Genomic DNA, 25,419 nt, shown 5'->3' with positions numbered 1-25,419 from the left:
GCACAAAGAAGAAAAACATTAGTTGAGATGGCAAAAGAAGGTATTATGATAAAGGAAAGTTTGGTTGAAACTTTTAGTAGTGGACTGAAACTTTAACTGTAAGAACAAAAGATTTTCATTCTTCATAAATGTTCCAACAATTGTCTATGTAGGAAAATACTTTCTTAAAGTAATATTAAGGATGGAATGATTTAGAATTTTGGTAATTTTGAGTATTTTATTTTTGGATCTTATGAAAAGTATAAGACACTGACAAAATCATACTTTGAGTGTGTTAATATCCCTCATGTTCCTAACTCATGAAGAGATGTTGTAAATGCGGAACATAAAACCAGAGATGAAAGTATTTTAATTTTTTTAAAATATATACATGTTTTTGGGAATACTCCTGGATCAGTGCTCCAGGGCACCAGGTATTATCAAGGTTGAATCTGGACTTCTGCAGTCAAACCATATGCTTTAATCCATTGAGCTCTCCCTAACCCTAAAAGCTTTCAACCTGTCAGATGAGAATGTTAATTGGCATTTGTCTCAAATCCCTTGTGACTCAAAGAAGTAGATGAGATGACTGAAGTTAAGTTGCTTCTTAGAGTGACTTGGGGAGGGTAGATAAGAGAAATTCATTCAAAGGGAATGCCATCCCTGGAATGTCATCTTTTTTCAGAATCTAAATATCTTCACATGTAACCATCAAACTCTGGGCAGAATATGCAAATGTGCTTTGGAAAGTTTTAGATATTGCTGGATGAGGCATACCAGTAGACATGTAGAAAAGGAATAGGGACTTTAGTGTTGGTTATCCATATACTTAAAGGAAGTCTGAGTACCAGGAAAACCACAAAAATTTCAAAAACCTGGGTTATCTGTCAGTAAACATTATATAAACATGATCTAAAAATAATTTATATCAGAATCTAATGAAAGAATCCAAGTATACTCCAACTAGCACAGGGGCTGACACAGTGATTCAAACTTTCCAGGGAGAGGGAAGAGAAATATTATTAAGGTAACCTTAGCTATCTCCAAAATTACCTTGAAAGTTTATCCAAAATGGTAAAACATATTCATGTGTTGTAAGAAAAAGTAGTAGAGGCATTTTTCAAAAACCAAAAATTAGATTTCAGTTCTGCACTAATATGAGTGAACAGAAAATTTTATTATATTAATGATAACCAAGAAAGTCAGCTAAGTCTGGGCAATAGAGTACAGATGGCTGCAGTAATTACTAAGGTTCTGGCTAATAGTATCACAGGAAAAGGAGGAAACAGTATTCAGCAAATTGGTAAGTCACATATGTTGAAGGTAAATTTTCAGTCATCTCCGGAGAATTAAAAAAATCTTCTTCATCTATGTAATAACCTAATAAAGATACTTAATCATTTAAACAATTTATTTGGGGAAGGTCATCAGTGAAGTGCCAAAGTTAAAAAAAAAAAAAAGAAGCAGGGTATGATGATTGGCCCATCTAAAATTTGTGTACAAGAGAAATTTTGTAAGGGTTAAAGAGAGGAATCCTGGAATCTCCTTCGTAGGCCATTTGCATAGTCTTTCTCCATGTTTCTGAGAAATAAGTTGCAAGGTAGGGATCACAAATATTTTCTGTATTTGAATTTCAAAAGCCTTGACTTTCTCTGCCTCCTACTTCATATATTTGCCTCTTGTTAGTAACTGCCCTCAGTTAACTGGATGATACTTAGTCCTGAGAGTGCTCTGCTCTTGGCAAATAAGTTATATAGAACAGGGCAGCCAGAAAATGTGCAGGAAACAAATTTTCACTCACTCTTGTCCTTAAAGAACTGTGTAATAACCAAAGAAGCGAATTTCAGTATCTCTATGATTAATTCAATGATCCGATTCAGAGTCTCAACTTGTTCTCTCGCATTTTCTTGCCTTAAAGCACAGACAGATTCCCTTTGTACCAAAGCTTTTTCCATTTGATCCTTGCTCTTTTCCTTCTCTACCGTATCCTCCAGATTTCTGGTTTTATCTTCATACTCCTTTTTTATCTGTGCTTTCTCTTTCTCTAGTTCTTCTCTATACTGTTTTTGCATCACTTGGACTTGTTTCTGAATTTCCAGCTCAATCATTTGATAATATCTATTAGTGTAGCACATTCCTTCATTGTCTGTTACCATTTTCTCAACCAGGCCCACCAGCTGTGTCTTCTGAGCCTCCTGCTCAGATTCTATTGCTTTGTTGTTGAACAGACAGTAACGGTTGCCCAGTTGACGCATGATTTCTTGAAGTTCTAGACTGTCCTTTAAGTACTCTGAGAATTCTTGGATACCCAGTTCATCTTTCCGGGTGAATAAAATCATCATGTGTCTCCTAGCTCTGGTACCAAACATTTCCAGAATTTTCTTTGTGGCCATATGCTCTTCCTTTGTGTAACATCCCAATGGAATCACCAGTATCAGAGCATGAGGACCTGGGGAGGTCAACAGGAGGCAACGAACAATCTCTTTGCTGGTATAGGCATCAGGCACCTCAGTGTCAAAAATGCCAGGAGTATCCACGACAATAATGTTTTTCCCCTTCCAATTGACAGTCCCTTTTTGGCAGGACTTGGTGATGGATTTTGCTGAAACACCAGAAGAAAACTCATCCTTTCCAAGGATACTATTCCCTGTTGCACTTTTTCCTGCTCCAGTCTTACCCAGTAAGACAAGTCTCAGTTGTAAATCTCTGGGGCCTGGGTTTCCAGATCCTGGAACATTAAAAACAATGATCACAGATTAGGATCTAGAGTTCCCACTCTAGAGACACTGCCTACTATTGCCCTTCCATTTGTCCACAAGGTTCCTCTCCCCTGAGTTCCTTTTCTTTCATATGAAGTCTTTGGAAAGCCCTGAGGACCTGGTGTTCCTCTTATAGTATTTGGGGAACCACAAGTATCTTTTAAGATTCTCTTAAACTCAAAATGGAGATTCCTCCAAAAACTGGAAATTGAGCTCCCATACGATCCAGCTATATCACTCCTAGGGATATACCCTAGGAATATAAAAATACAATACAAAAATCCATTCCTCACACCTATATTCGTTGCAGCACTATTTACAATAGCCAGAATCTGGAAACAGCCAAGCTGCCCTTCAACAGATGAATGGCTCAAGAAACTGTGGTATGTGTTGGCACTACAGACAATGTCTTGGAACAGACGATCTAGCTTGCCTGGAGCCTAGAGTTGGTCTTGTGCCAGGAAACTTCAGGGGTCGGGCCTCTTTGTATTTAGGCCAAGGTTATTTCTTTCCATGCCCCTTATATTTTGGTGGGCCTATGCAAACAACAATTGCCACTCTAACACCATTTTTTACTGTGCTCCTTTGACTCTAATCCTTAAAAAGAACCCACTTAAAATTTGAGGTTAACTTAAGCTGATATGCCTGTATATGGAAATGTAAAAAAATACTATGCCTGTAATGTTTAAGGAGTTACATAAGTTTTATGGCTTTAGATTGCCTTGTGTGCTGTTAAGAAATATTATAATGTGTTACAATCTGGGGACTTGAGGGACAAAGTAATTGTACATGGATTCTGTCTTATTTATCTTAATGTTCTTTGGCTGAAATTTCAGAGTTAAGATATCAGCAAGGGGACTTCTGAGAATTATGTTATGGGTGATTGTCCTTCCACTGTAACTTTACCTTGTCCTCTTTCTTTGCATCCTTGTTCTCATAATTAAAAATAAAAAAATTTAAAAAAAGAAACTGTGGTACATATACACAATGGAATATTATGCAGCCATCAGGAGAGATGAAGTCATAAAATTTTCCTATACATGGATGTACATGGAATCTATTATGCTGAGTGAAATAAGACAGAGGGAGAGAGAAAAATGCAGAATAGTCTCACTCATCTATAAGTTTGAAGAAAAATAAGACATTTTTGCAGTAATTCCCAGAGACAAAAAAGAAGAGGGCTGGAAGGTCCAGCTCACCTCATGAAGCTCACCACAAAGAGTGCAGAGTTTAGTTAGAGAAATAACTACATTGAGAACTATCCTAATAATGAGAATGCATGAGGGAAACAGAAAGCCTATCTAGAGTACAGGCAGGAGTAGGGTGGGGAGGAGGGAGATTTGGAACACTGGTGATGGGAATGTTGCACTAGTGATGGGGGGGTGTTATTTACATGACTGAAACCCAACCACAATCATGTTTGTAATCAAAATGTTTAAATAAAAGGAAAAAAAAAGAAAAAGAAAAGATTCTCTTAAACTTTTTCCATCTGATCTTTTAGTAACTAATTATCCACTAAGCAGGAAAGATAATAATTTTTTTTGAAAGATAATAATTTAAGAACAAAATGTGAGCTGTTCTTGAAGCTCTTAGAAGATAGGGTATGATGTAACACAAGGTCTTAATTTAGGGCATCCCTGTTGGAGATTCTCTCTTAACCCCACCAATTGATATTTAAAATGGACTTTTCTTCTTCTCTTAAGCAGTCAAATCATTTTGCTATGCAACCATCCCAGGCTTGGAGAGTAACAAAGGAGAACATGCAAAGAGATCCATGTTCCTGTGTGTTATAGCTCATTATTCCCCCATCCTGAAGGGAACTCTGACCCTCAGTAAAACAGAACTTTTCTCATTTAAAGTGAATTACATAGTTTAGACAATCAGGAACAGATGATGCTGAACCCCTTAGAATTATAATGGGGGCATCAGTGATGGGAATGTTGAACCGGTGAAGGAGGGTGTTCTTTTTATGACTAAAACCCAACTACAATCATGTTTGTAATCATAGTGTTTAAATAAAGATATAATTTAAAAAAGAATTATAGTCAATTTTTTCTATTTTAATTATTATGATGAATTATAGCCAAATACTAATATTTTAATTATCATAAATATGATATATAAAAATTAACAAGTAAAATTTACATTGAATAGCATCATTAGTATTATATTGTCTTTGTTTTACTTTATTCAGCACATTTTAATATAAATGTGGGTGGGTACTCAGATCATTATTTATATATTTTATGTGGGACTATTCTAAGGTTAATATTTACCATTGAAGGGGATACAAATAGCCATTTCCAACTGTCACAACTTACTGATGTCCAGTGCATTTGTATGACAATCTGTGTGATAGATTTCAGATAACACTTCATGTCATCCCAGCATATACATAGAATGCAAATGATCCCAACCTACACATGGGATATAGATTTGCAGCTCCTCCCATCAAGAAGCTGAGTTTATTTCTTTCAACCGTGGCTCTAATGGGCTAAGTGTCTTGCAGCAGGATTGTGAAACCAAAGAAGCTGATTTTCTAAAAATGCTTCTGCGTGGGGCCGGAGAGATAGCACAATGGTAGGGCATTTGCCTTACATGCAGCCAATCCAGGACAGATGGTGGTTCAAATCCTGGCATCCCATATGGTTCATCATGCATGCCAGGAACAATTTCTTTTTTTTTTGTTTTTTTTTTTGCTTTTTGGGCCACACCCGGTGATGCTTGGGGTTACTCCTGGCTATGCGCTCAGAAGTTGCTCCTGGCTTGGGGGACCATATGAGACACCGGGGGATCGAACCTCGGTCCGTCCAAGGCTAGCGCAGGCAAGGCAGGCACCTTACCTCTAGCGCCACCGCCAGACCCCCAGGAACAATTTCTGAGCCCATAGCAGAATAAAGCCTGAGCATCGCTGAGTGTGACCCCCCCCACACACACACAAAAAATGCTTCTGTTTGATGTCTTGCCTACTCTACTCTTCAGACCCTTCAACTACTCTCTAATAAGGTCTGAACTGGTCTACTAGAGGATGAAGAATGAGAAGCACAAGGCCCAGTTATCTTTGCCCCCTGAATTGATCAGGAACTAGATAACTAGCAGATGTTTCACTGAGGTCATCAAAAAACAGAACAAAGCAACGAGACAGGCTGAGCCAGCTGCTCTGTTAATTCCACATCATAGATATCAGGGGACTAGAAATTTATTCTATCTAAGATCAGCCAGGAATTGTAACTCAACAGGTATGAGTGGAAAAAGAGAAAATATAAAGGATCAGGCATTCAGAAAAGCAGGGTCAATGAGGAGAGAGAGATTGAGGAGGAAATACTTGACTTTTGCTCAGGTGGAGACTGGCTAGAAAAACAGAAGCCCCTGCCAACTCTTCAACCTCCAGCCTGATCTGGGAAGTTTATAGCACCTTCTTACCATGGGTGGTCCAGGGATCAGAGTGAAGCTGTGCTTCCATTGTGGTGAGAATTTCTGTAGATAAGGAAACAAAAATGTGCCATTTAGGGAAGTAAAGATAACAAAAAACTTTCCCCACTTTCCTAACAGTTTCCTTTTCCCATAAACTTATTGTTTCAATTTACTCATCATCCTAACTCCTCCATTTCCCATTTCCTGCCTTGCTTTCATATTATTCCATTTTCTTTGCTCAATAAGGTGCTTCAAGGGGCTGGAGAGATAGCATAGTGGTAGGGTGTTTGCCTTGCACGCAGCCGATTCAGGACAGACAGTAGTTCGAATCCTGGCATCCCATATGATCCAGGTGCCTGCCATAAGTGATTCCTGAGCTCAAAGTAACCCCTGAATGCCATCAGGTGTAACCCAAAACTACCCCCCCCCCAAAAAAAAGATGCTTCAAGTACTTTCTTGATTTTACTTCTGGATCCATCCCCGTCTCTAGTCAGTGAGTTATTGCCATAATTTATATTTATAGAAAAATTCTAGCTTAAACCCTTCTTGAAAACCCCAACTTTAAAAAAATTGATTGATTGTAACTTAGAGCTTACTCCTGGCTCTGTACTCAGGAATGACTTCTGATAGCTGTCTCAGGGGACCACGTGGAATACTGGGGATCAAACCTAACATTGGCCACATGCAAGGCAAGCACCCTACCCACTGTACTATCTATACAGCTGCCAAATCTCAAGCATTTTTATCCCATCTATTTTTTTCCATTTGAAAGTGTCAGGACCATTTCCAATAACTCAACAAACCTCTACCCTTGACCTGTACCCCAGTCTGCTCTGCTCCATAATCTCATTTCAATCTCAGCTTCCTCATGACTCATGAAAAATCTGGGGTCATCCACAGTTCTTTCCTAATTTTCTCACTGTACATCACCAAATTATTACACAGTTCACACAATTATAAATTCTTTTTTTTTCAGTTTCATGTTGGTTTGTTTGCGATAAAACAGATCCCTAATTATTAAGTTTTAGCCCTCTTTTCTATCCTATAATTAGATTCTTCTTTTGGGCTATACCCAGTGGTGCTCAGGGATAACTTTGGGGGGGATCAGAGGACCATATGGCATGTCAGTAACGAAATTAAGATCTATTGTGTGCAAGGAAAATGCCTAAATCTCTGTACACTCTCTCTCTCTGATTAGCTCCTAATCAGCTGCTTTGAAAAAAACTGGGAAAATTGTTAGAGGGAAATTGACACTGTAATAGGTTTAGTGTTGGATCATTGTATGCCCCAAAGCCAATTAACTTTGAATAACTTTGTAAATCATGGTGCCTTAATAAAAAGTTTAAAAACAAGTATACTTGATTTTTTTCTAGTGAAATTTCCCAATAACTTAATTTTTGATAAATAGATAAAAAAAAGTCAATGGGATGATTCAAAAGATGTTGTATGATCAGCCTGTCTTTCTCCATAGGTTTTAACTATTTCTTCAGTATTACACAGAAACTCCTCTCTTCTCACTGTTTGAACTTTGGTTCATTCTTGTTACTGACAGTTTGTGGGTCTCAGATCTGACTCTCCTTGCTCTAGAGAGAGCTTCTCCAGGACCTTTATATCTAGCACACCACTTCAACCAATAATAGCACTGACGGTTCATTTGCTTTTTGCCCCAGTCACCATGCATGGGTTTCTTACAGAAAATATTTTACATTAAGTTATGGTATGATATTTTACTCTTGCCTTTTATACTTTAAGATTTTATGAAGGTAGGACCATCTGTGCTGTATTTTTATTTAATCTATCAGCATAGTCACAATACTGGAGAAAGAGATATATAAATGCTTTTTAAGTAGATGAGTTGACTGGAAAAAAGGTCCACCTGATCTTGCTTCTGCTCTGACTGATATGTCTATTCTACCATCATTTGTGAAATAATTTTCCTTGTTAAATAATAATGTCATAACAAGTTGGAATTGTTTTTTTTTTTTTTACAAAGGTTTTAATTATTTTTGAAATGAAAGAGTTTGAAGAACTCTTTTTTTGGGTGGGTTTAGATTTTTGGCAGCGTTCAGGGGTTACTTCTCGCTCTATGCTCAGAAATCACTTCTGACAGGCTCAGGGGACCATACGGGATGCTGGGAATAGAACCCAGGTCTGTCCTAGGTTGGCTGTGTGCAAGGTATATGCCCAATTGATGTGCTAATGCTCTTGTTCTTGTTTAAAGAACTTTACATGCAGAAACTTTTCTAGAATAAGCTAAAGAAAGCTGGTTGTAAAGGTCAAGCTCAAATATTTTCACCAAGTGCAAATCTGTAGCACTCTGAGAAACAGGGGCTCTTCGATGAAAGAGGGTTATTTATTTGTCCTTTAAAGATAGGCAGTAGGACAAAGTTTTTCTTGGAAGAAGAGCACTGGAATTTTTATGAATCATTTTAGACTCAAATATTATGGTGGTGATTGGCACTGAGAACCAGATGAAATGCCAGTAATTGAGTGCAAGGCAAGTGGCTCCAAACCCCAGCTGCTTACTTTGAATGTTTGAATTCTGCTCTGTAGCCTTAAGAACAAGTACTTGGGTTGGGGTGGTAGAGAGATAGTACAGTTAGTAATGTGCTGTCTTGCATGTGGCTGACCTGGGTTTAGTCCCCAGTATCCCATATGGTCCCCCAACCACCACTAGAAGTGATTCCTGAGTGCAGTGCCAGGTGTAACCCCTGAGCATTACCATGTGTAGCCCCCAACCCCAAAACATGTTCCCCAAAACATGGCTCCTAGTTTCCCCTGAACTGCAGAGTTACACTTGGGTGGAATTTTCCTCCTTGTGTTCCTGAAGGTTCTCTTTTCTGAGTTGGCATAAGACATGCCCAGCTGTGCTTCCTAGTATATCTCTTAGTGTAAACTCTCCATCTTGTCCCAACAGAGCTCATTCAATCAGTTCACTAACTGTTCCTGGAAGCTTTGAATTTATTTCAAACTAGTATGAGAAGTTAAAGAAATAATTTATCTAAATAAATATATATGCAAGGTTATTCTTGAAGGAGGCTTTTTGTAATGAACAGTATTGACAAGGGGCTAGAGCGATAGCACAGCGACAGGAAGTTTGCCTTGCATGCAGCCAACTCTGGACGGACCAAGGTTCAATTCCTAGCATCCCATATGGTCTCCCGAGCCTTTAAGGAGCGATTTCTGAGCATAGAGCCAGAAGTAACCCCTGAGCACCGTTGCCCAAAAAACCAAAACCAAACCAAAACAAAACAAAACAAAAAAAACCAACCCCAAAAAACCCCTAAAGAAACCAAACAAACAGAAACAGTATTGAAAAGTGGTCAGAGTTTGAAATCAGCCAAAACAGGAAGCAGGAGACAATGAGAAATATATTTTGAGAACAAGTTTGCTTGAGTTTGAGACATAGATTCAGGGGAAAGGCCCCATCTTCAGTTATACACAGTACCCACCCTCATTCCTCCCCGACAAGTAATCCATACTACATACCTGGAAAATCTGGGTTGGACTCCCTTCTTGAGTTTTAAAGTAAAAGTAAGTCAGAATACAGAGGCGGAAGAGGAGGAGAGAGGAAATGAGGGGAGGAGCTGTCTAAAGTTGTTGTGGAAGGCAGAAGCCCACCCATTCAATTATCTAGCAAACTTTAGAGGAAGAATTCTGCAATAGGGGCTGAGAGATAGCATGAAGATAAGGCGATAAGGCGTTTGCCTTGTATGCAGAAGGACGATGGTTCGAATCCTGGCATCCCATATTGTCCCCCGAGCCTGCCAGGAGCAATTTCTGAGCATAGAGCCAGGAGGAACCCCTGAGTGCTGCCGGGTGTGACCCAAAAACCAAAAATAAATAAATAAATAAAAAATAAAAAAATTCTGCAATGCTGAATTATATCCCATCAGTAATGGCTGGTGGCTGGGCTGCTCAGCACATGAAGAATGATGTGACTGGTAAGAAGCTTGCACAAAGTGTGGAGAGTGCAGTTTAAGTATAGAAGAGTCTACTATTAATGTGATAGTTGAAACTGGGCAAGAACTGAGTGCTGAAAGGGGATAAAGTGACATCATGACACCCTTCATTAACAGCAATGCAAACCATAGCATCAACAGTTAAAATAGAACAGAGAGAGATAGTAAGAGAGATAGAAATAGACAAAAAGAGAGAAAGTGAAGTAAAATACCTGTACTAGGGCATTTACCCTTACCATCTGGGTAAGGGTGGGTATGAGTGAAGAGGGCATCAGGGAGGGTGAGAGGGAAACTGGGGGCATTGGTGGTGGGAAATATGTACTGGTTGTTGTACATTGTATGCCTGTAACTCAATCATAAACAACTTTGTGGGGAAAAAAAGTATTACGAACAACCTGTAATCATGGTGTCTAAATTTAAAAAAATGAAAGAATAGGGCTGGAAAGATAGCACAGCAGTAGGGCGTTTGCCTTGCATGCAGCCAATCCAGGACATATGGTGGTTTAGGTGGTTTGAATCCTGGCATCCCATATGGTCCCCTGTGCCTGCCAGGAGTGATTTCTGAGAGCAGAGCCAGGAGAAACCCCTGGGCACTGCTGTCGGGTGTGACTGAAGAATGATTGACTTTTTCTTTTGGACCTAATAATGTGGTTCTACTTACTAATAGAACTGGACTGGATATCTCAATTCTAGATCTGGAGGAAGCAATGCTTTCAGTGTTGGGAATGCCCAGGGCCAGCAGAGGGGTGTTCAGAATCAACCAGGGCACAACTGACATTTTTTTTTTTTTTACCAATTTTTTTGTTTGTTTTTGTAAATTTTTGTTTGTTTGTTTTTGGACCACACGTGGTGACGCTCAGGGATTACTTTTGGCTATATGCTCAGAAATCGCTCCTGAATTGGGGGACCATATGGGATGCTGGGGAATCAAACGCGGTCTGTCCTAGGCTAGCAAGGGCAAGGCAGACAACTTTACCCCTTACGCCACCGCTCCGGCCCCCCCTTTTTTTTTTTTGCTTTTTTGTTTTGTTTTGTTTTGTTCTTTTTTGGGCCACACCCGTTTGACGCTCGGGGGTTACTCCTGGCTAAGCGCTCAGAAATTGCCCCTGGCTTGGGGGACCATATGGGACGTGGGGAATCGAACCGCGGTCCTTCCTTGGCTAGCGCTTGCAAGGCAGACACCTTACCTCTAGCGCCACCTCGCTGGCCCCACGCCACCGCTCCGGCCCCTTTTACCCATTTTTTTAAGCCATAGTTTGCAAGAGGTAGAGACCAAATTTTCTTTCTCCTATCAACTTTCCTATCAAGGAAACATAAGGTATTTTTATACATGTTTATCTGAAATGTGTTTCATTCTTTTCTTGAAACAAGCAACATTTAATGCCGTCAATATGTTTTTCACAAGTCACCAAATTTGGTCGAAAGGTGTTTCAGAATCAACCCAAGTCATTTAAAGGAGAGCCTAGGTAACAACTAATGCTAAAATTTCCTTTTAGTGTTAATGAGGCCTGAGGCCAAATCTGATCTGCAAATTTAAAATAATGATCTCCTTTGGTTTTACTGATAGTAAATTCAAAGGTCTAAATCATTTGAGGTACATTCAATTTTCTAGATGATTTTTCTAGGTACCTTGGGTTCCATGTATTAGGCATTCGAAAAATTTAATTAATGAATGCCAAGGGTGGTATTTTTTACGACTTGCACTAGCTCACACATTCAAAATGACAATCACAGCTAGAAACACAGTGCTTGATGTTTCACCAGTATTAGTATTGTCAATAATATCTGTGTTACCAGTATTAGTTTGTATACTTTTTTTTGTTTTGTTTTGTAATACTTTTCCCGACTCCCAGGCAAACATCTCCAACCCTTGGTGAGCAGTGATGCTGAATGGGTCTTTTCCATCAATTTCTTGGATCATGGGGGTCAGGTTGGGCATCTTTTACTGTAAAAACACAAGTATATCTGTTCTCCCAACTTTCCCCCTTCCTTTCCCCCATTTTTTCTTCACCCATAACCCAAATAGGTGATGAATCTGGATTTTATTACTAGCCATTTGCTAGTGTTTTCCATTGCAGAGATTTTTTTTCTTGTTCTTGTCACCCCCCCACTATTTTTTTGTAGTCGAGATTTTAGTGAAGCTTCGGCTTTTTCTATGAAGATGTTTTGTTTTATTTTGTGGCCACACTGGCAGTGCTCAGGGGTTACTCCTGGTTCTATGCTCAGAAATTATTCCTGGCAGACTCAGGGGACTTTATGGGATGCCAGGGGTTGAGCCAAGCCTACCTTCTATGCTATCACCTCTCACCCCTCTACATAGCTTTATATGTGATGACAATAGAGTGTTGAATAGACCATATTTGAAAAATGTTTTAAGTTTTCAGACATATATCCTGGCACATTGTCTATCCTTATATTTTTAAAGTCACACATAACTACAAAACAGGGATATAGAAAGTCAGTGACATGTTTTGCTTAATCTCTAGATAAAAATTGGGCCCATAATTTTTTTAAATATCCCCACACCTGACTGTGAAAAATTGTGAGTGCTGCCTGTGTGTGTCTGTCTACTATCCTGTTGCATGAACGTCTTGGGAGTGGACCGAAAAGAGGCTCCAGAAAACTCGCTCTCCCAGAGGCCAATTCCAGGGCGGGACTGATTCCATAACGTGAAAACCGGCTATGCTTTACAGAAGCCGGGTCCCCTGTTTGTGACGTCAGGCTGGGAAAATCCACGAAACTACGCCTGCCCAGTGGGGCCCGACTGTGAAAAACTGTGAGTGCTGCCTGTGTGTGTCTGTCTACTATCCTCTTGCGTGAACCTCTTGGGAGTGGGCCGAAAAGAGGCTCCAGCAGAGCACTTTGGCTCCGCTTTGCTACGCGGCTGTGCACTCTCTCTAAGAAAAGAACACCATCACAACAAGAAGAAAAAAATCACACTAAGAACTGTGCTGGATCACAGAAGCAAGCATTTCTCTCTGGACTGTCTTCTCTGCTGTGTGCTCGGGCCTAAGATTTGATCCTGTGTGAGGCTTCATCCACAGAGGACTCCCCTCCCTTAGAAGCAATTTGGCCCATCCAGAAAGGGCGGAGCCAGAGGAGTGTGCTGCCTGCATCATTTAGCCAATGAATACCACAACAACACGTAGAAAAACCCACAATACAAGTGTGACAATGGGGAAACAACGCAGGCCAGCATCAGACATAGAGAATGAAGATGACAATTCTGATGACCAGATAATGACCAACCAACTAATCAACCTCTCAGGTAAGGACTTTAGACTAGCAATATGGAAGATGCTTAATGAACTCAAAGAAATCATGGATCGAGTTGAACAGAACACTAATAAGAACCAAGAAAATATGAAGACAGAAATCACAAAACTCCAAACTGAAATAACATGTCAACTAACAGGCCTGAAAAAGTCAGTAAACGAAGTGAATGACAAAATGGATAAGCTCTGGAACAGGGTATCAGAAGCTGAGAATAGACTTGGTGCTGTGGAAGATGAGATACATAACAATTCCATACAGCAGGAGAGATTGGAAAAAAAACTTAAAGCAAATGAACAGACAATGGAAAAATTAGTCAAAGAATGGGAACAGATGAAAATAGAAGTCTATGATAAGATCAACAGAAACAACTTAAGAATCATTGGAGTCCCAGAGACCCAGGAAGAAAATTTCCAGGAAGAATCAACGGTCAAGAACATCATTACAGAGAAACTTCCAGAGCTAAAGAATATATGTGATCAAATCCTGCATGCTCAAAGAGTACCAACGAAAAGAGACCCCAGAAAAACCACCTCAAGACACATCCTAGTCCAATGACAAATCCCACAGAGACAGAATTCTGAAAACAGCAAGATCAAAAGGGGAAATTACATTCAAGCAAGCATCCTTGAGATTTACAGCAGACCTGTCACCAGAAACACTCAAGGCCAGAAAGCAGTGGTGGGATATTGTGACAAAACTGAATGAAATGAATGCTTCACCTAGAATACTGTACCCAGCAAAACTCACTTTCCGGTTTGACGGAAGAACACTTGGTTTCACAGACAAAAAACAGCTCAGAAACTTTACAGACTCAAAACCAGTCTTAAGAGAAAAACTGAAAGAACTAATTTAAGACAAGACTAACCAAAAGACACACCAAATTTCGATATAAAGATGGCATTAAATCCCAGGACAATTCTTCTCTCAACGTCAATGGACTAAATGCACCAGTTAAGAGACACAGAGTGGCTAAATTGATCAAAAAACTCAATCCAACCTTCTGCTGCCTACAAGAAACGCACCTGAATAGTCAGAACAAACATAGACTCAAAATAAAAGGCTGGAGAAAAATTATCCAAGCAAACAACACCCATAAAAAAGCTGGAGTGGCCATACTAATATCAGATAATGCAAACTTTATACTCAGGAAGGTTGTAAGGGACAAAGATGGACATTTTATATTAATCAAGGGGTATGTAGAGCAGGAAGAAATAACTCTCCTAAACATATATGCACCGAATGAGGGGCCAGCAAAATATTTAACACAACTGTTGACAAATCTGAAAAATAATATCAATAACAACACAATAATTGTGGGGGACCTCAACACGGCTTTGTCAACACTGGATAGGTCAACCAGACTGAAACCCAACAAGAATATACTAGACTTGAAGAGAGAAATGGAAGAAAGAGGCCTAGTGGATATATATAGGACACTCCATCCCCAGAAACCTGGATACACATTCTTCTCCAATGTACATGGGACATTCTCCAGGATAGACTACATGCTGGCACATAAAACATACCTCCATAATATCAAGCAGATAGAAATTTTGCAGACTACCTTCACTGACCACAAGGCTCCCACAAGGCTCTGAAATTATTTGTGAATTCCAAAGGGACTCAGAAGAAACACTTTAACACTGGAAGTTAAACAGCCTCATACTGAATAACCAGTGGGTCTGAGATGAAATCAAGGAGGAAATAAAAATGTTCCTGGAAACAAATGACAATAAAGACACAAACTCTCAGAACTTATGGGACACAGCAAAAGCAGTACTGAGAGGAAAATTTATAGCTTTGCAAGCACACATCAGGAAGAAAGAAGGAGCTTACCTGAGTAGCTTAATGACACAGCTAATAGAACTAGAAAGTGCTCAACAAAAGGACTCAAAAATAGGGAGACAGAAGGAAATAACAAAGCTGAGAGCAGAAATCAACGAAGTGGAAACCCAAAAAACAATCCAAAAGATCAACAAAAGCAGAAGTTGGTTCTTTGAAAAAATAAACAAGATTGATAGACCACTGGCAAACCTAACAAAGAAAGAGAGAGACAGAGAGAAACTTGATAACTCGTATTAGGAATGAAAAAGGAGAGATCACTACTGATATGACAGAGATTCAAAGGGTAATCAGAAACTACTTTGAGAAACTGTACGCCACTAAAAATGAGAACCTGGAAGAAATGGATAAATTCTTGGACTCTTATAATCTTCCACGGTTGAAGGAAGAGGATGTAGCATATCTAAACACCCCCATCACCATTGATGAAATTAAAACGGTAATCAAATATCTGCCCCAAAACAAAAGCCCAGGCCCAGATGGATTCACTAATGAATTCTTTCAAACTTTCCAAGAGGAACTACTACCAATCCTGGCAAGACTCTTTCATGAAATTGAACAAACGGAAACACTTCCAAATAGCTTTTATGAAGCCAGCATCAGCTTGATACTTAAACCAGACAGAGATGCTACGAAAAAAGAAAATTACAGACCAATATCGCTGATGAATGCAGATGCAAAGATCCTCAACAAAATCCTGGCAAATAGGATTCAATGCCTCATTAAGAAGATCATCCACTATGATCAAGTAGGGTTCATCCCAGGAATGCAAGGATTGTTTAACATCCGTAAATCTATCAACATAATACACAACATCAACAACAAGAGAAATAAAAACCACATGATTAGAGAAAGCATTTAATAAGGTCCAACACTCATTCTTGATCAAAACTCTCAGCAAGATGGGAATGGAAGGAACCTTTCTCAATATAGTTAAGGCCATCTACCACAAGCCAGTGGCAAATATTATCCTCAATGGAGAAAAACTAAAAGCCTTCCCTCTAAATTCTGACACAAGACAAGGCTGTCCTCTCTCACCACTCCTATTCAACATAGTACTGGAAGTACTTGCTATAGCGATTAGGCAAGAAAAAGATATCAAGGGAATCCAGATAGGAACGGAAGAAGTCAAGCTCTCACTGTTTGCAGATGACATGATACTCTACTTAGAAAACCCTAAAGACTCTACCAAAAAAGCTTCTAGAAACAATAGACTCATATAGCAAGGTGGCAGGCTACAAAATTAACACACAAAAATCAATGGCCTTTCTATACATCAATAGTAGTAAGGAAGAAATGGACATTAAATAAACAACCCCATTCACAATAGTGCCACACAAACTCAAATATCTTGGAATCAACTTGACTAAAAATGTGAAGGACCTATACAAAGAAAACTATAAAACTCTGCTCAAAGAAATAAGAGAGGACACGCGTTAATGGAAACACATACCCTGCTCATGGATTGGCAGGATTAACTTTATCAAAATTGCAATACTCCCCAAGGTATTATACAGACTTAATGCTATCCCTCCTAAAGATATCCATGACATTCTTCAAAGAAGTGGATAAGGCACTTTTGAAATTCATTTGAAACAATAAACACCCTCGAATAGCTAAAGCAATCATTGGGAAAAAGAATATGGGAGGAATTATTTTCCCCAACTTTAAACTTTACTACAAAACAATACTTATCAAAACAGCATGGTATTGGAATAAGGACAGGCCCTCAGATCAGTGGAATAGGCTTGAATACTCAGAAAATGTTCCCCAGACATATAATCACCTAATTTTTGATAAAGGAGCAAGAAATCCTAAATGAAGCAGGGAAAGCCTCTTCAACAAGTGGTGTTGGCAGAACTGGATAGACACTTGCAAAAATTGAATTTAGGCCCCCAGCTAACATCATGTACGAAGGTAAAATCCAAATGGATTAAAGACCTTGATATCACACCCAAAACCATAAGATATATAGAACAACACATAGGCAAAACACTCCAGGACATTGAGACTACAGGCATATTCAAGGAGGAAACTGCACTCTCCAAGCAAGGGAAAGCAGAAATTAACAGATGGGAATATATTAAGCTGAGAAGCTTCTGCACCTCAAAGGAAATAGTGCCCAGGATACAAGAGCCACCTACGGAGTGGGAGAAACTATTCACCCAATACCCATCAGATAAGGGGCTTATCTCCAAAATATACAAGGCACTGACAGAACTTTACAAGAAAAAAACATCTAATCCCATTAAAAAATGGGGAGAAGAAATGAACACACAGTTTGTAAAAGAAGAAATACAAATGGCCAAAAGACACATGAAAAAATGCTCCACATCACTAATCATCAGGGAGATGCAAATCAAAACAACGATGAGATACCACCTCACACCACAGAGAATGGCACACATCACAAAGAATGAGAATAAACAGTGTTGGCGGGGATGTGGAGAGAAAGAAACTCTTATCCACTGCTGGTGGGAATGCCATCTAGTTCAACCTTTATGGAAAGCGATATGGAGATTCCTCCAAAAACTGGAAATCGAGCTTCCATACGATCCAGCTATACCACTCTTAGGAATATACCCTAGGAACACAAAAATACAATACAAAAACCCCTTCCTTACACCTATATTCATTGCAGCACTATTTACCATAGCAAGACTCTGGAAACAACCAAGGTGCCCTTCAATAGACGAATGGCTAAAGGAACTGTGGTACATATACACAATGGAATATTATGCAGCTGTCAGGAGAGATGAAGTCATGAAATTTTCCTATACATGGATATACACGGAATCTATTATTTTGAGTGAAATAAGTCAGAGAGAGAGAGAGAGAGAGAGAAATGCAGAATGGTCTCACTCAGCTATGGGTTTTAAGAAAAATGAAAGACATTCTTGCAATAATAATTTTCAGACACAAAAGAGAAAAGAGCTGGAAGTTCCAGCTCACCTCAGGAAGCTCACCACAAAGAGTGATGAGTTTAGTTAGAGAAATAACTACATTTTGAACTGTCCTGATAATGAGAGTTTATGAGGGAAATGGAGAGCCTGTTTAGAGTACAGGCGGGGGTCGGGTGGGGAGATTTGGGACATTGGTGATGAGAATTTTGCACTGGTGATGGGTGGTGTTCTTTACATGACTGAAACCCAAATACAATCATATATGTAATCAAGGTGTTTAAATAAAAAAAAATCCCTGATAAGACAGACATGACATCTATCCACCAGATTAACATTTTCATCATAGGGTTTAACCCCACAGACCATTGGAGGACAAGTTGGGCAAAGGACTTGATGATTTCTCAGATGCTATTGTAGCTGTAGCAGAGGTCCTCAGTCATAAAATGTCGAACAACTTTTGCCAGAGCACATTTCTCACTACCAGAGCCCCCAGTTTTCCTCCTGAGAAGGAATTCTTAGGCTCTGAAATCAGGATGTGGAGACACTTGGGTCTGGAAGCAAATGCTGATGCAGGAAATAATCTACACTGTGAAAGGGAGTAAAAACAGGTTCAAGAATTTCAGCACACAGCCAGGAATTCCAACATACAAGCCTTTCGCTCCTTAGAAGCAGGTAGCTTACTGGGGAAGACCAAAGAATGAATGCAGTACTTTCCTGAGACCTGGCTTTTTATTAGAAAAACCAGATCACACCTAGGGTGGACCTAATAATTTATTAACACTAGATCACATTCTGGTGTGGAGAACGAATATTGAGTAAGAAGGGACCTAGTAACCCAACACCCTCTTATCCTCCTGATCTTTTCCCTTCCTGCCTTGTGGCAGATATTATTTTTCTCTATCTCTTTTTTCTTTTTTTCTTTTAACCACTGTGGTTTTCAATACAGTTACTGAAGCAGTATCATGCATATTACTTAATTTCCTTTCAGCAATCCTGGATATTCTTTTTAAAAATGAATGATGTATTCAGTACTTTGGAAGAAATTGTAGTCTCTATGCTGAAATTAACTTTCATTAATCACAATATGTCTGAAACTCCCGTGCTAAGTTATCTTCAGACTCAATATCAGAATAAAAGGCATAACAAAGATGTAAAGCTTTCTTATTTTTCTTTGAGTTATAAGCATATTCTCAAGTTTAGTCATTCTACCAATTAATCAGATTGAAACTCTGGACCATGGATATCATTACATACCATGCATCTGTCAAAGGCTCAGTAAGGACTTAAAAAACTTATAAAACTCAACAACAAAATAATTACATTAAAATGGACAACATCCAAGTGGATTAAAGACCTTGATATCAGACCTGGAATCATAGGTATATAGAACAACACATAGGTAAAACATTCCATGATATTGAATCTAAAGGTATCTTCAAGGAGGAAACACAAGTGAAAAGCAAGTGAAAGCAGAGAGAAACAAATAGGACTACATTAAACTGAGAAACTTATGCACCTCAAAGGAAATAGTGACTAGAGTACAAGGTCACCTACAGAATGGGAGAAACTATCACTCAATACCCATCCGATAAGGGGCTATTGTCTACGATATACAAGGTACTGACAGAACTTAACAAAGAGTAAACATATAACCCTATTAAAAAATGGGGAGAATGAATGAACAAGCACTTCCTCAGAGAAGAAATACAAATGGCCAAAAAGCACATGTAAAATGCTCCATCACTTATTACCATGAAGATGAAAATCAAAACAATGAGGTATCATTTTTGCCACAGAAACTGGCACACATCACAAAGAACAAGAATAGTCAGTGCTGGCAGGGATGTGGGGAGAAAGGAACTCTCATTCACTGCTGGCTGGTGGGAATGCTAGTTCAGCCTTTATAGAAAACAATATGGAGATTCCTCAAAAAACTGGATATTGAACTTCCATATGATCCAACAATATCACTATTAGGGATATACTCTAGGAACACAAAAACACAATGCAAAAATGCCCTCTGTGACAGAGATAGACACATCTATGGATTTTAAGAAAAATTAAAGACATTATTGTAATGAGGCCCAGAGACAATAGAGTTCAAGGCTAGAAGGTCCTGAAGGACTGACTCTCAATCTGAAGCTCACCATAAAGAGTGGTGAACTCTGTTAGGGAAATAACTACCCTAACAACTAGCATGGCAATGTTAAAGAATGAGAGAAGTTTCTTTAGCCATTCATCTGTTGAAGGGTATCTTGGCTGTTTCCAGAGTCTTGCTATGGTAAATAGTGCTACAATGAATATAGGTGTAAAAGGGATTTTTGTATTGTATTTTTGTGTTCCTAGGGTATATTCCTAGGAGTGGTATAGCTGTGGAATATTATGCAGCTGTCAGGAGAGATGAAGTCATGAAATTTTCCTATACATGGATGTACATGAAATCTATTATGCTGAGTGAAATAAGTCAGAGAGAGAGAGAGAGAGATAGATGCAGAATGGTCTCACTCATATATGAGTTTTAAGAAAAATGAAAGACATTCTTGCAATAATAACTTTCAGACACAAAAGAGAAAAGAGCTGGAAGTTACAGCTCACCTCATGAAGCTCACCACAAACAGGGATGAGTTTAGTTAGAGAAATAACTACGTTTTGAAATATCCTAATAATGAGAATGTACAAGGAAAACAGAAAGCCTGTCTAGAGTACAGGCAGGGTTTGGGTGGGGAGGAGGGAGATTTGGGGCATTGGTGATGGGAATGTTGCACTGGTGATGTGTTGCGGGCCAAACCTGTTCGCAAGACGCCAGCGCCTGCAAACAGATCCTTCGTGGAGTTCGGGAAAAATTCCACGGGGAGAAAGTGGGTACACGGACGGCGAACGACGGAAAATATGTTGTAGAAATGAATGAAACCACGCAGATTGCATGGGGACTTTCGTTAGCAGAAACGAAAGACAAATTTATTTTTTGAGCTAGCTGTTTTTAAAGGTTAGAGACTTGGAAGGCAGATGCAAATTCTAGACATCAAAGAGGCTGGGAAAGAAAGGAAAGACCCTGGCTTAAATTAGCATGTAAAAGAGTTGAAACTGAAGGTGAAAAAAGCAGCTAGTTTTGGGTTCCCTTTGCTTTGGGTAAAACAGAAGAAAAACGTAATTACAGGGGAGTAGGAATGTGAGGAATGTTTCAGAGTTTTGGGGAAAAAATGAAAATTACTTTATTATGAGCTAAGTTTATGGAAAGGCCTGAATTTAGGCGCCAAGGTAGCAAAAATTACAGGGAGCTATTAAATGGGAGACTTTTGGCTGTTTGATTGCTGTTCTAGTAGGAAAGAATTTACTAAGGCCTGATTTCTAATAAAGGTTTAAAATAAAGAGAGAAATAGTTACAGCCCTTATGAAATTATGTCCAAATAATCCACGCAAAGGGTCAAGTGATTTTGACTGCTTTTTGCGGGCCTTTTTGGCATATAATTTCTTTCTCAGGAGGGCACTCTACCTTGTGGTGTGTGCCTCTTCTGAGTGGGGTGTGACAGTGATGGGTGGTGTTCTTTACATGACTGAAACCAAAACACAATCATGTATGTAATAAAGTTGTTTAAATAAAAAAATTAAAAAGAAAAAAGAATGAGAGAAGTAGAATGCCTGTCGCGATACAGGCAGGGGTGGGGGAAGAGAGGGGGCATAGGTGGTGGGAATTCACTAGTTGCATTGGTGAAGGGGGGATATTCTTTTTTATGACTAAAACTCAACTATGAACATGCTTGTAATTATTATGCTTAAACAAAGATTTATATTAAAAAGAGAAAAACCAAACGAAATACATATTTTTATGCATTGGAAAAAAACAAAAAATACAAACATACCCTCTGTACACTTATGTTCATTGCAGCACTATTTACAATAGCCAGAATCTGGAAACAACCCAGATGCCTGGCAACAGATGAGTGGCTAAATAAACTGTGGTAGATATACACGATGGAATACTATGCAGCTGTCAGGAAAATGAAGTCATGAAAATTTCCTATACATGGATGAACATGGAAACTGTTATGCTGAGTGAAATAAGTCAGAGGGAGAAAGATAGACTCAGAATAGTCTCATTCATTTGTGGTATTTAAGAAAAATAAAAGACAGTATGATAATAATACCCAGAGATAATAGAGATGAGGGGTGGAAGGACCAGACCATGATATGAAGCTTGCCACAAAGAGTGATAAGTGTGGGTAGAGAAATAACCACACTAACTACTATCATGCAATGGTGGTAAGTGAGTGAAATAGAATGCCTGTCTCAAAGACAGGCAGTGCTGCAGGCGTCTTGCGTCTCCTCCTTTCTAAACTAGAACACCCCCTTCTCCTTATGTTACTTATGTTACTTCCTCCCTTTTAGCTCAGGATTCTTGAGGTTCTTATGACAAAGGAGAAGAAACTTGTTTTGCTACAATTTGGGGAGTAGCCCATAGCAACTAGCAAGGAAGATAGGAACTGTTTGTTTACCAACTAGAAGTTGAAACTTGAATAGCAGATTTGCATTTTCACTGACTACTATGCTTTAGAAATACAGATTTATCTGGCCAACGGGGGAAACTCTTAGCAGACTTTTTGGTGCTGAAAATTTCCCTGAGTCATAGACTGAGGTCTGTAATTTCGGCCAGTATTTTTGCAAGGCAGAGAATGTGCCAGATAGTAAGAAAGAAATTGTAATGTCACTATCTTGTCATGAATATCAGAAATATTGCCAGTAACCAAGTATATATACTTGGGGTATAATTAACGTCCGCCAACGAGCCTGCTGGCTAAAATATTTCTTGGGGGAATATCAGCTCACTGTTCCAGGAAAATCATAATAGATACACCTGGAGTTGTGCTTCCCCTAAAATGGAGGTGTCTATGCTGCATGATATGGCAAGGCAGGAGGTAAGAGGAAGGTTGAACTGGTAAAGGGGTAAGTACATTTTATGACAAAAACACAACTACGTACATGTTTGTAATCCTGGCGCTTAAATAAAGATATTATTAATTAAAATGGATAAATAAAGTCATAAATAATAGAAGAAAATTATCAAAGGTATGACCTGGTTAATAGCAAAGATAAAAATAAATAACTTGCTTGACCATGAAAGTAATAGAAATAGCACAAATTGCCATCACCAGGGAATGGAAGAGAAGATAGCCTTACAAATCCTACAGATTTGCTAGAAGAATAGCAAGGTAATATAATAGATACTTTCATGGTAAAAGTTATTTAAGTAGTTATTTAATAGTTATTCAAATAGACAATTCCTTAAAAATTCAACAAATTAGGACAGAGATTAGACCAATATGACAATTATAGTTGGAAATGATCACTCTGGACAAGAACTGTGTGCTGAAAAAAGTTAAAGTGATATGTATGATACATTTTCAATAACAGTATTGCAAACCACAGTGCCTAAAAGGAAAAGGGAGAAAGAGGTGAAGAGATAGAAAGACCCTGCCAGAGTATGGGAAGATGGGAGTGATACTGGGTGAAACATTGACAGTAGGAAGGGTACACTGATGAAGGGATGGATGTTGGTACACTATATGACTGAAACTCAAATGAAAATTTTCTTTTTCAAATGAAAAAAAATTTTTTTTTGGTTTTTGGGCCACACCCGGCGGTGCTCAGGGGTTACTCCTGGCTGTCTGCTCAGAAATAGCTCCTAGCAGGCACGGGGGACCATATGGGACGCTGGGATTCGAACCAACCACCTTTGGTTCTGGATCGGCTGCTTGCAAGGCAAACGCTGCTGTTCTATCTCTCCGGGCCCTCAAATGAAAATTTTTTAAAGAATAAAGAAAAGTGTAATTCATCAAAATGATATAAAATTGAAAAAATTGACAAAAATTGAATCGAAAAAAGTTCCTCACAGAAGATCCCCAGGCACATCAGTGTATCATCACTGATGATCAGGTATATACAAATCAAAATATCAGTAGGATAATATTTTCCATTGGTGTGAATGACCTGAACCAAGAAGACCAGAAACTACAAGTGAAGCAAAAAAAAAAAAAAAAAAAAAAAAAAAAGAAGAAAAAAGAAACCAAGACTCACTTCTGATGAGAAGGTAAATTGAGTTGTTCTCTATGAAAAACAGAGATTTCTCTAAGAATGGAACTACCCAGTTATTTGGCCATTCTATTCCTGTTTCTATTCAAAAAGCATAAAATACAAATAAATATGCATGTTCACTTCATTGCAGTATTTTAAGAATAATAGCCAAGATTTGGAAATTACCCCCATTCTGCATGACAAATGTGGAACTAATAATAGTTTATTATTTATCCATAAAAAGGACGAAATTTTGACTTCTGATACAACATGTATGAAACTGGAGGGGTTATGCTAAGGAGTATAAGCCAGAAGGACAAAGAATGTCAGATGATCTCACTTTGGTGAACTAAAAACAACAAGAAGGAACAATAATGTCTAATAAAACTTTTTTTTTTTTTTCGACTATACCCATTTGATGCTCAGTGGTTACTCCTGGCTAAGCGCTCAGAAATTGCCCCTGGCTTGGGGGGACAATATGGGGGGACCATATGGGACACCGGGGGATCGAACCGCGGTCCTTCCTTGGCTAGCGCTTGCAAGGCAGACACATTACCTCTAGCACCACCTCACTGGCCCATAAAAATATTTCTTAATGATCAGGATGTGAACTGGTAGAGAATATCCCTAGTGGAGGAGGGCTGGCAGACATCTGGCTTCCGTTTTCCTTTTTGATTCTGGAGACCAGCTCTTGCCAGGTATGGGGTTTGGGGAGGCCCCAGACCAGAGCCTTTTCCCCCTAGCCTGGGGAGTGCTGGGAGGCTTGGCAGGCCCCCAGCCGTCCTTGTCTTTTTTCCCCTGACTCCAGGCCTTTCCTGGTGCCAGCTCAGATGGCCAGAAGTGGGTTCAGGTGGACTCTTAGGGGTCCTCAGGTTCCCCCCTCCCTCCGCACTCCAGGGGGGAGGTGCATGGGGAGGAGGGCGGGCAAACATCTGGCTTCCGGTTTCCTCTTTGATTCTGGAGACCAGCTCTTGCCAGGTATGGGGTTTGGGGAGGCCCCATACCAGAGCCTTTTCTCCCTAGCCTGGGGAGTGCTGGGAGGCTTGGCAGGCCCCCAGCCATCCTTGTCTTTTCCCCCTGACTCCGGGCCTTCCCTGGGTGCCAGCTCAGATGGCCAGAAGTGGGTTCAGGTGGACTCTTAGGGGTCCTCAGGTTCCCTCCTCCCTCCGTACTCCAGGGGGGAGGTGCATGGGGAGGAGGGCGGGCAGACATCTG

At 39.4% G+C, this 25,419-nt stretch overlaps 1 protein-coding gene across 1 annotated transcript; it reads right to left on the bottom strand.

Moving 5' to 3' along the window:
* Positions 1–1,691: 1,691 nt before the first annotated feature.
* On the bottom strand, positions 1,692–6,201 carry LOC126015770 (GTPase IMAP family member 4-like). The gene is made up of 2 exons (XM_049778646.1): positions 6,162–6,201; positions 1,692–2,707 (listed from the first exon to the last, which is right to left on the bottom strand). The coding sequence occupies exons 1-2, from the start codon at positions 6,199–6,201 to the stop codon at positions 1,773–1,775; spliced, it is 975 nt and encodes a 324-aa protein (XP_049634603.1). The 3' UTR covers positions 1,692–1,772.
* Positions 6,202–25,419: the final 19,218 nt, after the last annotated feature.

Source organism: Suncus etruscus, chromosome 1 (assembly GCF_024139225.1).
Source record: "Suncus etruscus isolate mSunEtr1 chromosome 1, mSunEtr1.pri.cur, whole genome shotgun sequence".
NCBI classification, from domain to species: domain Eukaryota; kingdom Metazoa; phylum Chordata; class Mammalia; order Eulipotyphla; family Soricidae; genus Suncus; species Suncus etruscus.
The sequence above is the reverse complement of the archived record's forward strand: the minus strand, read 5'-3'. Positions and strand labels throughout refer to the sequence as shown.